General features: G+C 35.7%; 3 protein-coding genes across 10 annotated transcripts; 2 read left to right on the top strand and 1 right to left on the bottom strand.

Moving 5' to 3' along the window:
* The first annotated feature begins 316 nt into the window (after window positions 1-316).
* On the top strand, window positions 317-9,983 carry LOC150037363 (putative envelope ADP,ATP carrier protein, chloroplastic). Of its 2 annotated transcripts, XM_090311567.1 has the most exons (10): window positions 317-775; window positions 1,270-1,326; window positions 2,058-2,120; window positions 2,238-2,294; window positions 7,893-7,976; window positions 8,187-8,255; window positions 8,328-8,440; window positions 8,523-8,692; window positions 8,823-8,901; window positions 9,580-9,983. In XM_090311567.1, the coding sequence occupies exons 1-10, from the start codon at window positions 413-415 to the stop codon at window positions 9,689-9,691; spliced, it is 1,167 nt and encodes a 388-aa protein (XP_090167693.1). In that variant the 5' UTR covers window positions 317-412; the 3' UTR covers window positions 9,692-9,983. The 2 variants fall into 2 exon arrangements, with proteins under 2 accessions (XP_090167693.1, XP_090167694.1); XM_090311568.1 differs by lacking the exons at window positions 2,058-2,120; window positions 2,238-2,294.
* Window positions 9,984-12,259: 2,276 nt separating this feature from the next.
* LOC120073167 (protein root UVB sensitive 5) lies at window positions 12,260-17,809 on the top strand. 4 transcript variants are annotated; one of them, XR_016528434.1, is made up of 15 exons: window positions 12,260-12,543; window positions 12,730-12,789; window positions 13,116-13,270; window positions 13,922-14,022; window positions 14,157-14,215; window positions 14,456-14,502; window positions 14,578-14,656; window positions 14,747-14,819; window positions 14,975-15,064; window positions 15,267-15,326; window positions 15,428-15,541; window positions 15,698-15,758; window positions 16,882-16,974; window positions 17,184-17,276; window positions 17,358-17,496. XR_016528434.1 is itself a non-coding variant. In XM_039025826.2 (15 exons), the coding sequence occupies exons 1-15, from the start codon at window positions 12,386-12,388 to the stop codon at window positions 17,577-17,579; spliced, it is 1,485 nt and encodes a 494-aa protein (XP_038881754.2). In that variant the 5' UTR covers window positions 12,262-12,385; the 3' UTR covers window positions 17,580-17,809. The 4 variants fall into 4 exon arrangements, 2 of the variants coding, with proteins under 2 accessions (XP_038881754.2, XP_038881753.2); XR_016528433.1 differs by having other exon boundaries at window positions 12,262-12,543; window positions 16,876-16,974; XM_039025826.2 differs by having other exon boundaries at window positions 12,262-12,543; window positions 16,882-16,994; window positions 17,358-17,809.
* Window positions 17,810-18,689: 880 nt separating this feature from the next.
* LOC120074747 (high mobility group B protein 1) lies at window positions 18,690-21,787 on the bottom strand. 4 transcript variants are annotated; one of them, XM_039027976.2, is made up of 8 exons: window positions 21,648-21,787; window positions 20,714-20,810; window positions 20,346-20,474; window positions 20,186-20,243; window positions 20,045-20,089; window positions 19,584-19,664; window positions 19,417-19,491; window positions 18,690-19,044 (listed from the first exon to the last, which is right to left on the bottom strand). In XM_039027976.2, exons 2-8 carry the CDS (start codon window positions 20,779-20,781, stop codon window positions 18,991-18,993), a joined length of 510 nt encoding a protein of 169 aa, XP_038883904.2. In that variant the 5' UTR covers window positions 20,782-20,810; window positions 21,648-21,787; the 3' UTR covers window positions 18,690-18,990. The 4 variants fall into 4 exon arrangements, with proteins under 4 accessions (XP_038883904.2, XP_038883906.2, XP_038883905.2 ...); XM_039027978.2 differs by having other exon boundaries at window positions 20,714-20,797; window positions 21,648-21,775; XM_039027977.2 differs by lacking the exon at window positions 21,648-21,787 and adding an exon at window positions 21,475-21,626.
* Window positions 21,788-23,977: the final 2,190 nt, after the last annotated feature.

Here is a 23,977-nt window from a genome sequence, read left to right as displayed (position 1 = left end):
TATAAAAATTCAATACTCAAATTGATCCAATTATTAGTTTAGGATTTAAATTGATAGAATTCTCAAAATTCAGAGTTTAAAATTGATACAATTATTAGTTTAGAATTTAAATTGATATAACATAGTTTAAAGGTATAAATTATATTTCATTGATATTAAAACCTACAAAAAAGTAGAAATAAGGATGAAAATATTATCTACCAAGCGAAAATTTAATTGATAACGTAAATATCCGTCGACCTGTTGATATCGATATTTTCATCACCCAGATCGAGGAATTTGAAGAAGATATTTTATTTTTCAATTCAATCACTCCATAAAGAAACTGAAAACAAAATTCTCCTTCGTTGTCTCTCCCGCAACTTACCTTATCTTTTTCATGCTTCCTCTTCGATAAACAGATTTCTCTCCAATGGCGAAACCCGCGAGAAATGAAGACAACGCCGCATTGGTATGGCGGAATATCCCAGCCCTCAGAGCCTCTCTGCAATCTCCTGCAGGTATCTCTGAAGGATTATGGAGCAATAACGCTCAACTCTGCGGTATTCCGGCCGCCGATTGCCGGCGCATTCGATGCAAATTTGCGTGCATTTCGGTTGTGGAAAAGAGAGACCAACACGAGTTCGTACCGTCTCCATCTCAGCTCCTGACGCATCCACTGGCCTTAATCGCGTTGGTGCCCAAAGACGCTGCGCTTTTTGCTGCCGGCGCTGTCGCCGGTGCTGCTGCGAAGACTGTGACGGCTCCTCTCGACCGTATTAAGCTTCTTATGCAGGTGTGTTGTGTTTCACGCGGTGAAGTGCTGTTTTTATGTTTTGATTGCGATTATATTCGTGTTCAAATTGGGGCTAATGACGTCGTTGTTTTCTGTTTTGTTTAATGCGTCTTTGTGCTCGTTCTTAAATATTAGGTAGTTTCATCTAGAATTTCGGCTAATTGTATGTCATTTACGCCTAGTATTTTAATTCCAAAGCTCGTTTGACCTGATTACTGAGTTTCATCTTGGACGTAGGGAACTGCTAGTTTTTGTTGTCTTACGGACTCGACCAGTTTGACACTAGTTGCTTTTGTTAAATTCATTCTTCTTGAGCTGAATTTTATTTGAGTTGGAGTTACGTAGAGGCTAGAGGCAAATGTTTGAGGTCTTAAAATATTATTACGTGGGCTGTTTATTCAAAGTGAGACAGAAATTATGAGGAATTTGAATTTAGGATCTCATAATTCTCATGCTTGATTAAATTGTCAATTGATAGTTTGATATACTTGCAGACTCATGGTGTACGAGTAGCGCATGAAGGCACTAAAAAAGCAATTGGTTTCATTGAGGTATGGCTATAGATGGTTGTTCTTTATAGCTTTGGAGGCAGAGTTTCTCACATGTAACTAGTCCTCTTGTGTTGCCCCAGAAGCTGTTGTAGACTTGTCGTGTTATAATATGATGATACTTGTGGGATTGCTAAAAATTATGGCTTAAAACTTTCAAATAGAAAACCCTAATGTTGACTGGGAGCACCTCGAGCTAAAATGTGGTGAGCAGACGATGAACGTCGGGAATAATTTGGATCATTACATGGTTAGTTGGAAAATGAAGATTTCTTTTACTAATTTGCATGTTGAAACCGACGATTTTTACCACCTGATATCATTTTTCACACCCACCATTTTTGAAGCACATTGATCCATTGTATTATACTTATCTCTTATGGCAAGCATGGAAGACCCTTCCAAATCCTAGTTAAAGTTGAAACGTTTGTTTTAGAGGATTGCAACATCTTAATCAGTGGGGTTGGAACATCTTTGGCCCAAATTTTGGAAATTTAAAGAGGGAGAACGGATAAAAGTGTGGTAGGGTGTTCAAGGTTGAGGATAGGGAAGAGGCACACTATTTCAAATTATAAAAATGATAGAAAATGACTGAGGGAATTTTGTTGTAAGTGCTAGTCTACAAAAGATGTTATTTGTAGTTCTGTGGTTCACTAGGTTTATATGTTATCATCGATCATTGTGACTAAATCTTCATGTTTACATAGTTTTCCCTGGCTTGGGTTTAACCGCAGGCTATAACAACTATAGGTCAGAATGAAGGAGTTAAAGGTTACTGGAAAGGCAACCTTCCTCAGGTATTTGTCCTAAAATTACTTGCTGGTGCTCGGTGATGTAGAATTTGACTTTTTTCGGCTGTACTGATGAAGATTTTGAGTTATGATTTCGTTATAGTTCCTTTCTGAATATTCCAGGTCATACGGGTTATACCTTATAGTGCTGTCCAGCTTTTTGCTTATGAATTTTACAAGGTATGTCTCTCACTATAAGCAAGCTTGAAATGCTACATAAACACCTGTTAAAAGAGAAAAGAGAGAGAGGAGACACAAGGTTTACGTGGAAAACCTTAGAACAGGGAGAAAAAACCACGATAGAGAGTCTCCGTTTTATTAATTTTTACATAACGTGAGAGATACAAGATGATTCTTATTTATAGGCTCCAACAAACCTAAACACAAGAAAGGAAAGAAAAATTGGATAAAGGAAATAACTATAATACGCCCGGGACTATAATTATAAACAATCAACTAAATCCCTTATTTCCAACACTCCCCCTCAAGTTGGGGTGTAGATATCAATCAGAGCCAACTTGCTAACGCAAGAGTTTACCAGAGTAATCCTTTAGTGAGAACCTCTGCAACTTGTTGATTTGATGGAATATATGAAATACAGATACTGTCATTGTCCAATTTCTCTTTTATAAAGTGTCTATCAATCTCCACATGTTTCATTTGATCATGTTGTATTGGATTAATGGCGATACTTATAGTAGCTTTATTATCACAATAGAGTTTCATAGGTAAGACACCATCTTGATGAAGATCAGATAGTATTTTCTTCAACTAGATTTTTTTACAAATTCCCAAACTCATAGCTATGTATTCAGCCTCTATACTACTTCTAGCAACTACACTTTGTTTCTTACTTCTCCAAGTAACCAGGTTATCCCATACAAAGGTACAATACCCTGAGGTAGACTTTTTGTCAGACACCGATCCTACCCAGTCAGAGTCGGTATAGTCTTCAATGCATTTCCTTTCAATTTTTCTGAACATTAGATCTTTACCAGGAGTGCTTTCCAAAGATCTCAGAATTCGATTCACAATTTCCATATGTTCTTCATAAGGTACCTGCATAAACTGACTGACAACACTGACAACATAGAAATGTTTGGACTGGTATGTGATAAGTAAATTAACTTTCCCCCTAGACGTTGATACCTCTCTTTATCAACTGGAACTTTATTAACAAAATCTCCCAGTTTAGCATTAAATTCTATAGGAATGTCGGCAGGTTTACATCCAGTCATACCTGTTTCCTTTTAACAAGTCAAGAATGTACTTTTGTTGTGAGACAGAGATTCCTTCCCTTGATCTGGCTACTTCCATTCCAAGGAAATATTTTAGATTCCCGAGGTCTTTGATTTCAAACTCGTCTGCCATCTTCATTTTCAGTTTGGTGATCTCATCAATATCATCTCCTGACAAGATAATATCATCCTCATACACGATCACGACAGCAATTTTCCCCGACACTGACCTTTTTGTGAACAATGTATAATCAAAGTGTCCCTGAGTGAACCCCTGGGACTTAACAAAGGTAGTAAACCTTTCAAACCAAGCTCTCAAGGACTATTTTAGACCATACAAGGGCTTCTTAAGTTTACACACCTAATGATCAAACTGAGCTTCAAAACCTGGAGAAGGGCTCATATACACCTCTTCTTTTAACTCACGATTTAGAAAGACATTTTTCTCATCATGTTGGTGGAGAGGCTAATCTTTATTTATTGCAACAGAGAGAACCCGAATTGTGTTTAACTTCACTACAGGAGAGAGTTTCTGAATAGTCTACCCCATAAGTTTGAGTAAACCCTTTCGCTACAAGTCTAGCCTTGTACTTGTCTAAAGTACCATCAGATTTATACTTCAGAGTGAACACCCACTTGCACCCAACTATTTTACGTCCTTTTGGGAGAGTAACAAAATTCCACGTATTATTCTTTTCAAAAGCTCTCATTTCTTCCATAACGGCAGTCTTCCACTCTAGAATCCCCGTAGCCACATGTATGTTTTTTTTGGTATTGTTGTCGTGTCAAGACTAGCAGTGAAAGCCCTGAACTTAGAAGACAAATTACTGTAAGATAGAAAGCTATACATAGGATACTTAGTGTAAGACCTGGTGCACTTTTTCAAGGCAATTGGCGTGTCAAGAGAAGCATCATAATTCCCAGGTTTGTCTGACTTCTCATATGCTTTCCCACCTATAGTAGGATTCTGATTGCACGTTTCAGGATGAGATAGAATTTCACTATCTTGTGTTTCTACCGTAGTCTCATCACTGTTTGCCACCCTGTTATTTTTTGGAACTAACACATCAGTTTTGTCATTCTCAATTACATCCACAATATCATCCTCAACACATAAATCGTTATTATCAGGGACACACTCAGTAGTACTTTGAGCTTGTGTTGGTTTAAATTCATGGACTGGAGTCGGCGGAACAGTAGGGGACATAATTTCCTTTATGAGATTCTTCCTGTAGTATGTTAGCCAAGGGACCTGTTTAGTAGGTAAAACAGTGTTATGGGAACTCAAGATGGGCTTAGGAAGATCAATAAGGATTGAGGATATTGACCAGTTAGTCTCTTCACCAGTACTCTCCCTTTGAAGATGACTAACAGGGAAGAATGGTTTATCCTCAAGGAATGTGACATCCATAGAGATAAAGTATGTCCAGGAAGAAGGATGGAAGCATTTATAACCTCGCTGGTGAAGAGGATATCCAAGGAAGACACATTTCTTAGCATGAAGGGTAAACTTAGTTTGGTTAGTGCCATGACTGTGGACAAAGACAGAACACCCAAAAACCCAGAGAGAAACATCAGGAATGAGTAATGTGATCGGGTATGACTCCTTGAGGCATTCAAGAGGGGTTTGGAGTCGGAGAACACGAGAAGACATTCGATTAGTAAGATGAGCTGCAGTAAGAACTACATCTTCCCACAAATAAGATGGAGAAGAGGTAGATAGCATGAGAGATTGGACAACCTCGAGGAGGTGATGATTTTTCCTTTCGGCCACTCCATTCTGTTGAGGTGTATAAGCACATAAACTTTGGTGAACAATGCCTTTGGAAGACAGAAATTCACGAAGAGTATTATTGAGAAATTCACGACCATTATCACTTCGAAGATTAGCAATTTTAGCATTGAACTGTGTCTCAATAGTGGTGTAAAGTTGTTGAAATATCGACGAAACCTCTGACTTTTCAGTGAGAAGAAAGACCCACGTAAGACGGGTATGATCATCGATAAATGTCACAAGCCAATGTTTTCCTGAAGAGGTGGTAACACTAGAGGGACCCCAAACATCACTATGAATAAGATTAAAGGGCTGTGAAGGTTTGTAAGGTTGAGAGGAAAAGGTGACCCTATGTTGTTTTGCATAAATGCACACATTACAAGAAAGAGAAGAGACATCAACTTTATGGAATAAATGAGGAAATAAAAAATTTCATATAATGAAAATTTGGATGACCAAGGCGAAAATACCATAACATACAATATTTTTCTAAAGTTGAAAAATACGAAGATAACAAACTAGTCCTATAGCTGTTCCTAAAAGAAGCATCATCATCAAGGAAGTAGAGTCCCCTATTATGCTGGACAATGCCAATCGTCTTCCCCGAGCTCAAGTCTTGAAAGAAAACATTATCCGATGAGAAGACAACTTGGTAATTTAGATCTCGGGTTATCTTACTAATAGATAGCAAATTGTAAGATATTTTAGATACATGCAGCACATTTGTAAAGTTAAGCCATGGAAGGGAGAAATATGACCCTTGCCTGCAATAAGAGCAAAAGACCCATCTGTAATTCTGATTGTTTCATTGCCAGCACAAGGAAGATATGATAGGAAGTTATCAGATGACCCAGTTAAATTATTTGTATCCCTTGAATCAAGTATCCATGGTTTATTGTCATTTATACTTAGGAGACTTAAGGGTTGTGATGTACCTGATTGAGCAATTGTCCCAAGAGAAGGGGCAACAGAGTCACTTTGACAATTCACTTGAGATTGTGACTGGGAAGCACTTGAAGATTCATTTACAAGTGCACGGCTGGGATTAGACTCGTCATTCGGAGGGCGTCTTCTACCATTCAGTGGTCTACCATATAATTTTCAGCACTGTTCCTTCGTATACTAGGGTTTTTTGCAATGTTCACACACTGGAGTCTGTTTCCCGTTGTGCTTGTCACCATCATTACTAGATAATTTCGCACTAAAAGCAACAAAATCAGTAGATGACACAGTAGTGATGTTCATAGCACTGGATTTGTCTTCCTTAAGGCGAACTTCATAGCACACTTTCGTGATAGAGGGTATACGTCTCTGTCCCAGTATACGACCTCGCACTGCATCGAATTTGGAGTTCAAACTAGCTAGGAAATCATATACCCTATCTACTTCCTCAATTTTGGAATACTGGACACCTCCCAAATGGGCAGTCCCAAATAATTTCGCGACACAAGTCCATCTCCTGCCAGATTAGGGACAGTTTATTAAAGTACGAATTGACATCTATCGTCTCCTGTTTGCACAAAGTGTAAAGATGAGATGCATTATGCCTTTTTGAATATAATTTTTGAACATCCTAGATATCTCGAGCGGTGGCAGCATTATTCCCTATCTGAGGCTCCATACTATTAATCAGTAGTGATCGTAGCAAGGAGTCTGCTCCTTTCCAAATGCGCTCTCGAGGATCCCCTGGTTTAGGCTTGGGTATCTCGCCAGTCAAATAACCGAACTTGTGACGCCCTTCAAGGGTCATTTAATATACTGAGACCAGGAGAAATAATTCTAACCGTTTAACTTTTCTCCTGCAATTAAGCCTGTGGAATTTCCCATAGAACCAGACAAATAATTTACAATAGTTAAAGCAGGGAAAGAGGTTACCGGATTCTCTGGATACATCGGTAAATCAGAAGGAATATTTGAATTCAATACACTTGAATTTAAGTTTGTGGTTGTGGAAGCACCTAGGGTTGCCCCAAGAGCGGCGATTTGTTGTTGAAAACTCGCCTGGAGATCAGCTTACTATTGTTGAACCATTGTTGGAGAGAGACCCATAAACTTGTGATGTTCATAGTTCAGCGGCGGTAGATGGAGGAGCCCAGGTGGCAACAAGTTGTTATAGGTGGCTGGCGGCACATCACTCCCGATTACGGACTTGCCTTGGTGATGCGTGGGAGATCCAGTAGCACTAGCTTCAGATTTCGGCGGTTAGATGAAGTGGTTGGCGGCGGTGGGAGCAGAGGTGACGGCGGCGGCACTAGGAGTGAAGCTGGCGGCGCTAGGGTTCCCAATCGGCTGTTATTGAGGATGTATTTGCAGCAATCAAAGATACCGGTCAACGGCAGTGGCAGCGGCAGTTGGAGGCTCCATTGGTGGTTGTGGCGGAATTGGTGTTGGTGCAACACTAAGATTATCCTGCACCGGTTGGTTTTCATCGATGGCGGCTAAGGTTTCGTCACCTGGCTCTAATACAATGTTAAAAGAGAAAAGAGAGAGAGGAGACACGAGATTTACATGGAAAACCATAGAATAGGGAGAAAAAACCACGATAGAGAGTCTCCGTTTTATTAATTTTTAATAATGTGAGAGATACAAAAGGATTCTTATTTATAGGCCCCAACAAGCCTAAATACAAAAAAGGAAAGAAAAATAGGGTAAAGTAAATAACTATAATACTCTTGAGACTAAACAATCAACTAAGTCTCTTATTTCCAACAACACCTAATATATTTCGTGTGATATTGCTACATTTTCTAATGTCTAAATTTACAGAAACTCTTAAGGGGGAAAGATGGTGAACTATCTGTGCTTGGAAGACTTGCGGCAGGTGCTTGTGCTGGCATGACATCTACTTTTGTGAGCAATTCCTCAAACTTGCTGTTTCTTTGCTCTTGTATTTTCTTGGGCTAGTAATATCCTTGGCATTAGTTAACGTCCACGTGTTTCCAGAAAATTATAATATTTATGTTCTGGTAGTACATTTATATATTTTCTCCATTTTTTTATCACGTTCTGTGTGTCACATCATTACAATTTCTCTAACTGGTGCTATTTGTTTCCTTGTAGATTACATACCCACTCGATGTCCTAAGATTACGGTTGGCAGTTGAACCAGGTTACCGAACTATGTCTCAGGTATGATTAACCAGTCTGTTCCAATTATAGGAGTAAAATTCCATATGAAGATGAAAACTGTATCATTTTCAGGTTGCCTTGAATATGCTAAAAGAGGAAGGCATTGCGTCCTTCTACTATGGTCTTGGGCCTTCCCTTATTGGCATAGCTCCTTATATTGCCGTAAACTTCTGCATTTTTGACTTGTGCGTCAATCGGAGCCTCCATATGCTTTAACATTTCCATGGAATTTAAGATTTATATTAATAGGTTTTGTTTTCCATATAGATTGAAGAAGTCTTTGCCAGAGAAAGTTCAAAAGAGAACTGAAACATCTCTACTAACAGCCTTGATATCAGCTTCCTGTGCCACACTAACTTGTTATCCTTTGGACACTGTGAGGAGACAGATGCAGATGAGGGGCACACCTTACAAGACAGTTTTGGAAGCCATCTCAGGTAACACAATGAACGTTCGTTAAAATGGCAGAATAAAACTGTATAAATGCTTTGGATAGGCAATGAGTTGTTAATATACATGACTAAAATTTTTGGGTATCAATTATCTTCGTTGACATCTCTGATGTAGGTATCATTGCACATGATGGAGTCGTTGGCTTGTACAGGGGTTTCGTTCCAAATGCTTTGAAGACCCTTCCAAACAGCAGGTTGACTTTCGCTCCTATTGTATGCTTCCTATATGCTTCCATTGCTCCACATACAGATGTGTAATGTTAATATCCATTATGGTTTTTACTGCTTCCCTTGAATTTACACGCATCCTGCATCCTCAGAGAATTTTGCCAATAGATTTAGACATCTATTTTCTGCGTGATTTTGATGTTTGAAAGTCCAGAGTAATTATTTGAGATTGTTTTTTTATTTTGGAGGATAACAAATCCATATTTGAGGACTCAAACAGCCGAATGACATATTTGAGGACTCAAACAGCCGAATGACATAATTTCTATTTAAGGATAATTGTGCCATCATGTATTGTCAACAATTTATTTGCTTCTTGCCAAATTCAGGCATGGATCTGGGTATCTTGTTTCTAAGCATGGTTGTAACCCATTTGAACTGGAACCGAGGTTTCAAGAAACTGATGACCATTTGATGATCAAATACTATTATGCTGTCCTCTCTTTTTCTCTTCATCTTTCTTTCTTTCTTCTGGAAGTTATGAAGCTTTATTACTGGCATGGCACATACAAGCTATGGAAGCTTTTTTTACCTCCCTTGATGGTTTCCAATGCTACAGCTGGTCGTTTGAATTCTTTAAGTGTGAAGCTTTCTACATTTACTGTGCCAGCTAGTAGTCCTTTACCTTATTTCTTATATTGCAGCATCAGGCTTACGGTTTACGACTTTGTGAAGCGTCTCATAGCTACCAGCGAAAAGGAGTTTCAGCAAATAGTTGAAGATAATCGTGAGAAGAAAAGCCAAACAAGTAACTGAACGATACTGAAGTAAACTCATTTGACTGTCTCTAATCATTGTTTACTGCATTCCAATTTTGAGATAGATGCGGCTGTAGGAGAAGCAAACATTTTCGGCGTATTCACTTGCCAAAGAAAATTAGCCTAGAAAATTTTGAGATGCTAGCATTTGTGTTCTTGAGCTGTGTTTTATACTTTTATTATTCTACACTTGTACTTGTTTAGGCAAGTTAGCTTCCCAAATTTTGCCTTCCAACAGATGGTTTAGTTTTGGATTTCTTCAATGATAGATCACTTCATGTTCCGTCAAACATTCACTCCTACATCTTATTAGTATGACAAATTGTGAAGCTGGAAACCAAGATTTTACCATATGCTGAAGTTGCAAATTTGAGGCTAATTGCCAGATATAGCCTAAAACAGAGGAGGTTTGTGCTGTTAAATTGCTTTTAGAATTGCATGGAATTATATTTCTTGCAATTGTTTCCTTTTTCTTTTTCAGAAGAGTGTTTAGTTTTTGTTTTACTATATGAAATAACTTGTTTAGGCTATTAAATTGGCTTCTTTGTTGATTGGTGGGCAAATTGAAGTAGCAGCCAAATGTTTATCCTTAATTTTTAGTGTGTTTACTTACTCCATTAACTTTATAGGTTAGTTTTATATCAAATATGTCTAAGAACTTTAAATTTTGTTTCTATATGTTTTGTGAGTGTGTCCTATAAATTTCTGACCTTCAAAATTGTAACAAATTGTTTGATGTAGTGGCAACTTTATATCTAATGCACAATTGGACTTTAAAATTTTAATTTTGTGTTTGGTATGTAAATGTTGAATATGAGATTTATTATGCGTGGAACTTTAGACACTTTTAAACTTCATGAATTAATTATAAAAGTTTTTAAAATTTTAAACTTCAAAATGTTGTATTTTTATATTTAGTTGTAATTTTTTAGTTTAGGGGAAACTCATTTCAAATGATCGAGCGGTGTATTATCTGGCGATGTAGATTAATTTTCGAAAATTTTAAATTTCAAATACTTACAAGGAAGTGACCTTTCTTATATTAGGTTTTGTTTAATGAGTTGGATGGAAAATTTCTTTAAAGATTCTCCTACAAATAGAGATGGCAAAATTTCTCGCCGGGTTGGATTTTCATGGGTATCGAATTCGATTGGGGCGGAGAATCGTCGGTTTGATCGGAGATGGGTTCAAGCTGGAAATTTAAATTGGGTTCCTAGTTGGGGACGGGGTGGAGATCTCCGCCTTGAACCCAATCCCCGTCCCCGTCTCCGTCTCCGTCTCGATTTTATAATAATAATAATTATATATTGCTGACAGTAATTCAGGTATGTTTTAGTTTTTTTTTTAATTTTAAAAATCTAATATAATAAATTTAATTTTTTTATTAATTTATAATTTAAAAAATATGTAATATTTAATTTAAATAACTATATGTAACAATAATACTAATTTTCTATATAAAATTTACATTTTTAATAGAAATATTAAATTTAGTTACTTTTAAATAATAAAATAAAAAGTGGAGATTTTTTCTTACGGGAACCTGAATCCTCGAACGGGAATTCCTTGACCCCGGTCCTAACTCCCCAAAACGGTGAATGGGGAGTGTATCTCCGTCCAACCTTGATCCCATCACCATCCCTATTTACAAAGTTGTTTCTTTTCCCTTTTTGTTCTCTTCCTCGTATTCTCCGTCTATTTTTCCTTTCTTTCTTTGTTACTTTCTCCTTTTCTTCTCTCCTTTTCTCCATCTCTTCTCATTTTATTAGCTTGCCCAAATCAACTTTGATTGTTTGGAGTCACGTACCTCTCCCAAATCAATGAAAACTACCATGTCGATGATCGGTTTGATCCCAAAACTGATAAATACCTCTACGTTTTAGTATTGATATTTTTTTCCGATTTGATCCTTGTACTTCTAAAAGATATTTTGGCCATTCGTTTTCATTTTTATATCATTTTCTTTTATCAAAAATTTAGCATTACATTTCATTCATTAGAATCAAATATAGTTGTAAATTCTTATTAGAGAGTTTTCATTATGTTGAAACTTTGCAAATATGGACGAAAATGGTTATTTTTTAAAATTACAATAACCAAAATGCACGTTTTAAAAGTACAAGGAATCAAATGAACAAGAACCACAAGTATGGACATCAATCTAAATAATTTGAATATATATGATCTAAATGAATCAAAGTCAACAAATACATATATGGAAATAGTATTTAAATCTATTGATTAAAATTGATTGAATTGTCAAAATAAACTTAACTCAATGGTAGTTGATATGACTTTTCTCTTTAGAGGTCGGAAGTTTGATTATCAATCCCACAGCTGTTGGAAAAAAAAAATAGTTGCAAGAACAACCATCAAGCTCATAAGCTCATAGTACTAGAGCACAATGCAATTGGGCCGGAAATTGAGAGCCCATCTTATCACTTGGGCTACCTTGCAATGGGCTTTTAGACCTATAAGGCCGTCAAATCACCAACTGGGCCACATGAAACGGGCCGGAGAATTAGGATAGAGAGCTTCTCTTCCTTGTTTGCCGCGCGGCAATTGACCAACCAGACAACCCCCCACCCACAGACTCACTCTGCATCTGTGCATTCCTCCGTTTGTAGCTGACAGAGTCGGAAAAAAGGAGCTCTAACACGTTGTTTAGCTTCAGCAAACGCTTTCACTCCGCATGTCTGGCGCTGTGCAACTCTCATTGCCTTCCTGTGCGTTTGAATCTTCAAGTTTGATCCACAGTGGAAGACTGCGAAATCGTAGTCAGATTTTCTGCAACCAAACCGACCTTCCTCATGGAGAAGACGATGAAAAGAACGGTGTTCATTGCAGAAGGTACGAGATCTTTCTTTCTCTACATTCTTCCGTTTTGTTATCTTGAAAACTGAAATTCGATAATTATGTATTTGATATATCGTTGTTTCCTGAAGTTTTTTCGAGTTTTTTTTTTTTTTTTTTTAGCGGTAGTATATTGTTCCTGATCTGATTGTATTGTTCTTCTTTTTTTGTTTCTTGTTGCAGAGAACACAGCCAACGGCGAGTAATTTTGGTCGAAAAGTACAGAAATAGCGATGTGAAGAAGTCGGTGATGTTTGCCTTAGAATTCATTTTTTACGTCTCTGTTCCTCTATTCTTTAGTGGATAGAATGTATTCTGGTTCTTATTGCTATGATTTTGCTAATATCACTCTCTTGAAGCGATTTATGTGTTAGATGCATTGTGCCGTAGACTTGCTGAGGATAGATAGAGGTTCAAATTAATTTTAGGATAAAGCTGATGGTTGAGATTATTAAACACCCTGTAAACGTAGTCAGTATAGTTTATGACTTCGAGAACTGGTGCACCTTTTTCTTCTTCCGAGAGCTTCGATAAGAGTTTCATTTTGGTAGATTTGATTCCATGAACAGGTATTTTTTAGATGATAACCTACGGTTGCAATCTTTTCTTGATGAACAAACATCTCCGACATTCAATGGCTTCCAAGAATCTTGTTTTTCAGAAACAAAATTATCCTGGCTTCCAGATCTCATAAAAGATTTTATTTTACCCACGGGATTTCCAGGTACCTACAATTTGGGGGCTCTTTTCCTTTCTCACTTTTCCTGTTAATGATTAGTTCATTGAACATTTTTGGTATTTGACGTTTTCCAAGCTAAAATATTTGGTTCTTTTTTTTATCATCCAATTTGATGTATTCCATTTGTCTAATTAGGCCATTTCTTTCCAGACCATTTTTTTATCACATGCGGTACTCTGTACTAATAAGGATAAAAAGTTTCCCTACACTTTTAGGTTTACGTTTTCCCTCTTTTGATTCCCACCAGTTATAGAAATCGCTCCATAATGCACAAAAGAGTATAAAATATATGAAGGACGAGAAATTCTCTCTTTTGAATCCAAGCAACCAAATTAGATTTAAAGAAGCTTTTTGATTATTATAAGGATAAATGTTCCATCACTTGCATTGGTCTAGATATCCCCTTAAAATCCCTTCATCTCTATACAAATTTCTCAAACCAAGGCTGCAATGATATTGTCCCACGAGATTTTAGTCTTCCTAATAATATCATGTGGCCAATAAGCAATTGAGATAGGCAAATATCACTGACCACTTGACTATGAACATATGGTTAACAAAAGTAATGTCTCAATTTTTTCTCTGACAGTACCTTGGTATACCTGCTCTCTTACATTTTTATTATTTTCATGGCAGAATCAGTTTCAGATGATTATTTGCAGTACATGATATGGCAGTTCCCCACTAATGTCACTGGATGGATCTGTCACACGTTGGTCACATCCAGTCTCCTCAAGGTAGATGATTAAGAAAATAAGAACTCAAATTCTTCATATAATTGATAAATGTTGCTAAAAATACGTTTTCATACTATCATAAGATGGTTCTCTAAGAAAAATGAAAAAAAAAGGTCATTAACGATTGTTTGCAGGCAGTTGGTATAGGCTCCTTCTCAGGAACTTCTGCAGCCGCTTCCGCTGCTGCCATCAGGTTTCTAAGTTTTCCCATAACATTTTTGTGGGCATCCTCCATGACTGGTTTATCTTGTAATACATTCATATGCATGCATAAAGAGGCCTAGTAATGATGGACATTTTTCAGTCTTTTGGTGTTCATTGTACCCTATGCAGTCATTGGTTTATTGTTAGAAACTGTTCAAACTATTGTATGCCAATATAGTCTTGTACTCTTGTTATAGACTTTAATGTAGGTTATTTATTGACTAAGCAGATGGGTCTCCAAGGATGGCATTGGAGCAGTTGGACGCTTATTCATTGGTCTGGAATCATAAAGAGATCTAAAATATGGAAGGTTATATTGAATTTTTCAGTGAGTGTTGCCATCCTTTCCAGGTGGACGGTTTGGTAATCTTTTTGATGATGATCCGAAACAATGGCGAATGTATGCAGACTTCATTGGCAGTGCGGGAAGGTTCCATTTTCCTAGCACTCTATTTGACAACAAAATTGTTGATTTCTATTAAAATTGCAAAACCTTAAATTGTAATTGTCTATTGTGCAGCATATTTGATCTTGCTACTCCATTGTATCCTAGCTATTTTCTACCATTGGCTTCTCTTGGAAATCTTACCAAGGTATTTTAAACTGCTAGTTGTGTATCTTTTTCTTTTCTTTATTTTATTTTTTATTTTTTATTTTTTTTAATTATGTAGAAAAATTTTAAAAATATTCAACTATGTTGTTGATAATTATGCATTCATCATTAGTCTCTTAAACTGAAACTATGTAGGCTGTTGCGAGAGGACTGAAAGATCCTTCATTTCGAGTTATTCAAAACCATTTTGCGGTCTCAGGAAATTTGGGAGAGATAGCAGCAAAGGTATATGCTAATCCTTTCTAATGTCTTTATCATGCAAAATGCTTATTCAGTACTATGTTATGCATGAACCAAATATTTTTGCTAACGAAATAATTTGGATGCACGGGTATTCATATTTTATCATCCATACAAGATGCACAAGGAGGTTTGTAAGTTATTTTCAGATATTTTTCTCATAAGTTATGCGATTCAATTCAATCAGGAAGAAGTTTGGGAAGTAGTTGCCCAGCTGCTTGGTCTTGCCATAGGCGTCCTAATCTTGGTACATCCTTTATAGATCACATTGTTCAGAATGTAATCTCATTCAGCCAACCAACGACTTCATGATTTGCTGAAGTAATTGGATTTCTTGTTGTCAACTAGGATACACCAGGACTTGTAAATTCATATTCAGTGTTATCAACGACGTGGTTAAGCATGCGGCTTCTGCATCTTTGGTTGCGGTACCAATCTCTTGCGGTCTTGCATTTTAACACTGTAAGAGCATGACAAACACTCGTATTATATTGTGTGCACACAGAGGTGCTCTTGTTAAGCTTCGCTTCTGGCTTGAGAAGTATGTGGGAATGGAAATATGCTGGTTTTATAGGTTTAGGTGTCTCTCTGTACTAAGTCATTTTATCTTTCTTACAGATAAATATGAAACGTGCTCGTATCCTAGCAAGGGCTCACATTTTGCACAACAAGGTACCAGGTAATTGATATTTACCGTCAGTGTTGTTACGATAATTTTAGGACAAGACTAATTGCCAAATGACATGATTTGCATATATTAACAAGATAAGAATGGCATCCCTTTTTTATAATCATGTTCTATAATCGCTTATCCTATTTGTGGATGAAGTGCCACTGAAGTTGTATTCAATTTTTGTTGATTTTTATAAATATATAATTGTTATTATTTAGTTTGAGGCAAGGGAAGCATATAGCTGCATAACTTTTTTAATATGGTTTTTTTTTATAAGAAACAATTTCATTGATGGAATGAAATTATCCAAAGAGATTTCCTATTAAAGGGATTGCAAAAATGTTCCTTCAATTAGATACAATGGAGGTTAAGTTGGAATGCTTAAAAGGTTGTATATGTTTACACTAGTAGAAAGCATTAAATAATGCCAGCTCCAAAACTTCTCGAGGAGTTAATTTTGCCTTGAAATTTCTGGAGTTTAGCATTAGACATTTAGTCCATATGTTAACAACAGCACAGGGGGAAATGGATGCTACACAGCAGCCGGCAGGGAAAGAGGAGAAGAGAAACGGGAGGAGGGGAAAAAGAAGAATAAGAAATGGAGGAAAGGAAAAAGAATGGACGGAGGCGACAATCGTGGATGGAGAAGGAGAAGGTTGGGAAGAGGGGAGGATGAAGGGAGAAAGAGGAGAAAAAAGAGAGTTTTTTTTTATATAGGTGGCATCTCTTGATTTCTATAAGAGGCGTCATCAATAATAGGTGGCATCTCTTTGATGAAATGCAACTCGTACCGAATTCATCTCTCTCAGAGACGCAAACTAATAAAGACATTAAAGAAAAAAAAAAAAAAGGAAAAATGAAGCTGTGTGTGAAATTTATAGTTTGGAGGGTTGATTCTATAGTTGTCATATTTTGCCTTTTTCTTTTAGTTCTAGTCCATTGTTGATATTTTATTTTCAAATGCTTTCTATCACTTCCCGTTGGATACTTCTAGCTTCTCTTTATCCTTGTTTCATATTATCCGCAACATTGCTAAAACAACCCCCACAACTATTTTCCTCCACCGGCAAGTGATTTTATTGCATACCACAAGAATAATCGACACGTTAGTAACTTTCTTCAGGAACAGTTGACTGCAACAACGAAGAAAACATATTAGTGTGGGAAAGATTTACAAGGCCTTCAATCGTCTTTGGTGTATCATTGGAGGAGATGATGGATGGTGAGAGATCTTCTTCCACGGTATTCCTCAACTCCCACTCCCCTCCCATATCGGATAGCTTTGCAGAGTATTTGTGTCCAACTTTTCTTTTGTAGAATCTATAACAGAGATGGAAAGCAATGTGGAATGTTGCTCGAGGTCTTAAAGGGAGATGCGGATTCCATAATTTGTCGAAAATAACATTAATTTGCACTGTTTTCCTTGCTTAGGTGATGAAACTTTTGAAATTATATGCCAATGAGAAATTCATCCTCATGCTGGATGCGCAAGACAAAGACTTAAAGGTTGTCGTCTCCTTCAAGGTATATGAATCATCTCTCATGGAAAAATTTGGGGATTGTTGCTATCCTTTCAGGTGGTTACATCTAAAAACTTCTTTACAGGTGGGTGCTTCTAGCATGGCAGTTTTACGTAGTATTTGGCAGACTTACTGGCTTGATAAACACTGGGATTCCTCGGAGAGCGTCGTTGATCAGCTTGCACGGAGCCTATCGGAGATGGAAGATAAGTTCGATGATTTTGTGCAACTGCTGGAGGGAGCTGGTTGGGATACACATCAATTGAGTTTAAAGGTACCAAACAATGTCCAAATTGATGTTTCTTAATCCTGTTTTGAACTTTTACTCCAAAAATTGAGACCACACCCTTTGCCCTAAAAAGTTTGGTCTGGCCTGTAGTTTATCCTTTGGTTAGAAGGAACTAGGTTTGGCAAAGGTATATGACCATGACCCTGCAAAATGAAACCTCTCCAGGCAAAGTCTTCTATATACATATACGTGTATAGGTCCCTAAACGATAAATTTAATAAAGTGTGTTTAATTACTCTTGGAACTTTCACTAGTCTTAAATAGGTCTTCAAAACTTGAAAGAATACTTAAAATCTCCATGAACTTTTAACTTTTGTCTTATCGAGTGTCCCCATTGACCTTTAAAATTCAGATGTACTTGTGTCTAATATGAATTTTACAAATCAATTAAAGTCAAAATGTTATTGCTCTAGTAGACATTTTTTAGAGTGGCTTACGAGAAATCGTACACTATTTCAAAGTTTAAAAGTAATTATTAAATCATTTTTTAGAACTAATTAACAAGAAATGTCTAATAAATCAATTTTATCTTTAGCAGGTATATATATGGTTTAAAGAATATTTAAAATGTCCCAGAATGTTAGATTATCTAAAGACGGGACTTTGACAGACCTTTTTAGAAATTCTCGTAAAATTTGTAAATTCTATTTTTTGTCTTGAGACGTACGTAGATTTTTTTTCCCATCATTACAATGACACGAGTAAGACAGTTTTGAAAGTTGAGATAATTATTGGAACTTCAATGGTTAAGAAAAGCATTTCAAAGTTGTTTCCGTTCAAAAGATGAAAAATGAAGCAAAACATTTCAGCGGGAGGCAATTATACAACATTAAAAAATGTCTGAATTTTTCGAAAGTCTAAAATTTGTATATTTAAAAGATATCAATTAAATCAAATGGTTATTTCACATTTCATCGTAGGTTTGGGGCATAATACCTCAAAAGTTCATTATTCGGCTAATAATTGCAAATTTAGAGGGAAAAGATGTCTAGATCTGATTATAAACATAAATGATTAGGTTAAATTAAAAGTCATTGTTGATTTGTCTGAAACCGACAATGACCTCAGATGATTCTCTCTAAAAGTTAAAAATAAATGCATGCAATTCTTCAACTAAAAAAACAAGAGTAGAGGCAAACTTTATTTACAGCTTTCAAAAGATGTAATTGATAATTTTATAACGGTTAACAAGAGAAGGCCAAAACACCCAAAGATTTTAACAATGTATATGAGAAGCGATGCGGAGTGGAGGAGACCATTTAAACAAGTAAACATATTACGGGAGTGGCATACGACACTTTATCATGTTGCACACAAATTACAAAATTAACAGGAGCACCCAAGTACCAAAAATATGAACATACATGACTTAGTCCCTCCCTCTGCCAGCTGGGTTGGCCATTACAAACGTCAGAAAGTTTATTTCAATTTAGTCATCGTCTTCGTCTTCATCATCATCCTCATCATCATCTTCTTGATGCTCCTGCAGATATACGTAAAAATTGATACTTGATTTTGATAAAAAGTTTCACAGTAGGGATAAAATTGTTACAAGTTATAAAGTAAAAGGATGAAATTGTAATGAACTAAATCGTTACCAACTTATTCATGAACTAAATTGTTACTTTCACGAATACGTTCAATGACCAAAAGTGTTTTTTAACCTATAATTTTTGTTACTTCCAACTTCAAACAATCAGCAGGCTCTTATAAAATAAAATATGCACACGCAAAACGGCAGAAAGGCATCTTATTTGGCTTACTATGAACGGAAATGCATACAGTCCAAGAACAAGCATTGAAGCATTTCCTTATTATGATAAATAATAATAATACTAATAATAATAATAAATACCTCCTCACTGGCTTCATCCTCGTCATTCACTTCAGATTTTGACCTCTCTGATTCTTCGTCATCTGCCGCGCTGGCCTATATTCCCAAACAAAAAGGGTTTGCAAGCACTTTAAGTTTGTAGTCATGGCTTATAAATTTGGTTGATACACAAAAAACAGAGCATCTACCTTCTTGCTGTCATAGGCCTTCATAAGCTTTTCATATTCAGCCTTCCTCTTAGCTGCCCTGGCTTCATATGGTGCTTTTTCCTTTTAAACCATTAAGAAGTTATTAAATAAAAGAAACCCAACAAGTAAAGAACTGTTCGAGAAAAAAAAGGTACATGGTTAATGAGGAATATTGCTCAATTGTAAGAAAATATCGATACAGAGGCAGAAAAATTATTCCAGCCCAACAAAACAAAACCTAAAGGAAGAAAAAAACACACAAACTTGATAGTCAATATGGGGCTGCAGCGACACTAATCCAAAGGCAATATAAAGTTTTCAAGATTTGGTAGCAACACAGATGTCACACCTCTAGAAACAGAGTTCTTCATCAACATCATACATACATGCAGTAAAAAAGGAAAATGACTCGAGGATTCTAAGCCTGCTTCCAATTTTATGTGATGCAGAACAGTACTTACGGCATGACTCAAGGATTTCCACTTCTCTCCTCCAGCTTTTCCAACCTGCAGGAGTGGAGACAATGTTAACAATTTACTCTATATTTGCATTGCCAATTGGCAATTATGTAAATCTTTTGAACAATTTCACAGATCACATACTGCAGATACTGCCTTCACATTAGGATTTTCCCTTTTGTACTCCTTTCTGAACTCCTCGCTGTTATACAAAATTTAAACAAATAAGAGAATTTTCTTCCTTGAGGAAATCAAACAAATAGTTTTTCACCTGAAGACAAAACGTTAAAGAACAAATACGAACAGGAAAACAAAGAAAGCACTTGGAGGCCTCTTAGGTTTGTTGGGATCTTTCTTGGCCTTCAAATCTTTCTTCGTTGGTCGATTGACACCCTTGTCAGCTTTGACGGCAGCCTTCCGCTTCCCAACCTTTCTGAAAAGAATAGAGATATTTATGATCCGTCACTACAAAATTCCTGTAAACGCTGTATACACATCACCAAGTATGTGGATATTAGACATCAATAGAACTCAAAAACTTGCTGGAAATTCGATACTCCAAAAACAGATGCCAACAATGGATCACAGACAAGTATAACCAAACAATCTACGAAGTTTTATCAGACCAATAACATGAGAGAAATGTAGTGGAACAATAGGCAAAAAAACTACCTATCATCCACTGGCTTCAACGCTTCTTTGGACACCCTTGATGTTCCCTTACCCTTGGAGCCCTTCATTATGCAAGGCAAATACCTGTACAAAATAACTACTCGTTGAGCAGCAGTATAACGATACAGCGAGTTAGTACAACTCCAATAGTTTAAAAAACAACAATCTACATGCATGAGAATCAGTACAAGAACAATTTGAGCCAACTAAGAAGGAGCAGTACCTCAAACAGTACAGGAATCGATAAGACAAGATTTCTAACATAAAAGTACATGCCAAAGGGGCAGAAATGCAGTGAAAGCAACCTCTAGAAACCGTTCTTACAAAAGTCAAAGGAACACTAACTCTATATGATACGCAACGACTGATGAACATCCAGAAACAAACAAAAGTGAATAGTAATAATATACATATTCTTAAACATATTTGACCTTAACGAGACAAGAAGCCCTAGATTTCAATTATAAAAGCCATCTCTAAAATTGACGAACTAATAATCAACCAGCTACAGATAATTCACAGCAGAAAACTACATCCAATAAAGCAAAAAAAGTCTCAGTCGATTACGCATGAAAAACCATCTGTTTAAATCGCTAACAGAGCTTTAGACTGAAAAATAAACCTAAAATGTAACTGAACTAACACAACTTAATTCTTCAACTCCTACTACTTCTTCTTTCTTTCAGTTTACTCTTCCATTGAAGTTGTTAAACAACGCCAGTACTAAATAATAAGATGATAAACAAACCAAAACGCCTTACGTATAGCTCAAAAAGCGATGATTCTCCACAGAATTAGAAGAAGAAAAAACGCAAGAAATTAGGTTACAACCGATGATAATTTTGCAGGAAAAACGTACAGAATTAGATTAAAAGTAAAACGAACAAGTAGAAACAAAGAAGATAAGCGATCTAGAAAGGAGAGAATCGATTACCTTCGAGGAACTAAGCCGTCCGATCCTAAAGGAATCGGAAAAGAAAGAACAGAATCAATACCGGAGATTTTTCGAAGACTCAGAGAGAGAGTAGAAGGAGAGAAGAATTCAAAAGAAGTGAGGTTGAATAATTCGAACCTAGGGAGGAGAAGGGAATTGATTAGAGCAACCGGAACTACCGGTAACACTTGCTACTGTTGCCGCCACACGAGCCCCGAAAAGAGCGACCTTTTACTGGGAATAGCCAGTAACCGATATTTTAATTATTTTAATAAAATTTTCAAGGGAAAAAAAAAATAGGAAGAATATATGAATACGATCGGAAAGGAATTATCTTTTGGGTTTTGTGGAAATGATCATTGCCGCCAAAGCGATCCCATACAGACAGTGACAAACAGAGATATTATTACAAATTATAAATCTGTGGCACGTACGTTCCAACTTCTCACACGTGTGGGATTTGGGCCTTCGGTCCACTGACCTTCCCTGGTTTCACACGTGTAAGATTTTGGACGCACGGCCCAGGTGACGTCATCTTTTCCGGGTCTCTAGGGCCATCATAGTCAATAGCCCATCACACATGCTTTTTTTAATTTTTCTTTTCTTTTTTAAAAATCAATTTATGCCTCTTAATTCGAAACTTGAATCAATTAAAATTTAAACCATAGTTAAATTTTCGTTCTAAAATGGTTAATGTATGATTCACATAATTATTTTAAATACATTGATTAACGTAATATTAAAATAAAATGTTGGAGAAAAATTGAAAATAGAGAATTTCATTAATAAAAATGATTTTTTCATCTTCTCTAGCACTTTTACTTTTTCTTGCTTTATTAAGAAGAATTATGCAGTAGTTTTTCTTGTTACTTTCATAGGATTTTAGGATTTTAGGAAATTCTTTTATTTACTTGTTGTTTTTGTATTTTGAATTTGGTTAATAGTACTTAAAAAATATGTAAATCATTATAATAAATGGGGAGGAAATAAACTTAATTTTTTTAAAAATAAAAGTAAAAACAGAAAAACAAAATGATTACCAAACGAGATCTTAATTATTAATTTAAAATTTTAATTGATTCAACTTGTAAATTAGTTTGTTTTCCTATATTATAGATTACATTTTTTAAGATGGTCACAAAAGGCTAAAAGTAAATAACACTTTTAGTCCGTAAAGTTTGAGATTAGTGGGTATTTAACCCTAAAAATTTCAAATGGATAATTTAGCCCATTTAAGTTTAGAAAATAATTCCAAAAGATTCTAAACTGATCGAGAAGTTAGTGGGACATTGTTGAGTTGACAATTTTAAATGACTCGGTTATATTTTTACATTATGTGGCACTTATTTTCTTTCTTATCTCCTTCCTTTTCCTCTCTCCTTCCTCTTTCATTCTCTTCTCTCATCCACTTTTTTTTTTGGCTAATCAATTAACGGTCAGTTTAACATATTGACTATTTATATTTTCAACTTCAATAATTAAAGTGTTACTTGTGTAGATAGCAAGAACAAAATAAAACATTAATCTTAGAAACTAAAAGCATATTTTACCACCACATTAAATATGTATTAATCTCTAATGTCTGATTGTTTTTCAATATAATCTCTATTAAAATGTTTAAACTTTAACAACGTTTTCTATTTAGCCTTTATCATGAGTGAATATCAAAATTGACTTAAGATTAACGATATAGAATAAATAAACTATTGATTCACAAAAGAAATGTATGTATATATTTTGGTTCACTGTCTTTATATGACATGGCCCGACTTGATGACAAATAATTAGGTAAGATGTTCATACTTTAAAATAATACTACGTACATTATCCTTTCCCATCTTTTGTTTAAATATAAATGTTTATGGTATAATGATAAATGATTGACTAAATCACGTACTAAAAAATGATGGACTAAATTATATTTATATGTATGAGTAAATCCATACAATTTTCTTTTTTTAAATAAAAATCAATAATTAATTTAAAGATTGGACTATCATCCTTGAATTTATAAATATGAACTCCCCCTAACTATAGTTGTCCCTGACTATAATTAAGCAGTCAAGTTATTAACCATCTATCTTTCTTTTTGTTGATTCACATCCCACAATTTTTTCCTATTAATTATTTAATTTTGAAATAATTACCATATTAGTCTTTGAGATTTGAGTTAGAGTTTTATTTTATTCTCATATTTTTAAGCATTACATTTTTTTTCGAAGGGTCCAAAAAATACTCGAATACATATAATTTGTAGGGATATTAGAGTTGACGTAACATTTGTTTTCTGTACACTAAAATTGAAAATCCCAAAATCTTTCTGAAAGTGT

Source organism: Benincasa hispida, chromosome 3 (assembly GCF_027475165.1).
Source record: "Benincasa hispida cultivar pf3 chromosome 3, pf3_genome.v1.1, whole genome shotgun sequence".
In the NCBI taxonomy this organism is placed as follows: Eukaryota; Viridiplantae; Streptophyta; class Magnoliopsida; order Cucurbitales; family Cucurbitaceae; genus Benincasa; species Benincasa hispida.
The sequence above is the reverse complement of the archived record's forward strand: the minus strand, read 5'-3'. Positions and strand labels throughout refer to the sequence as shown.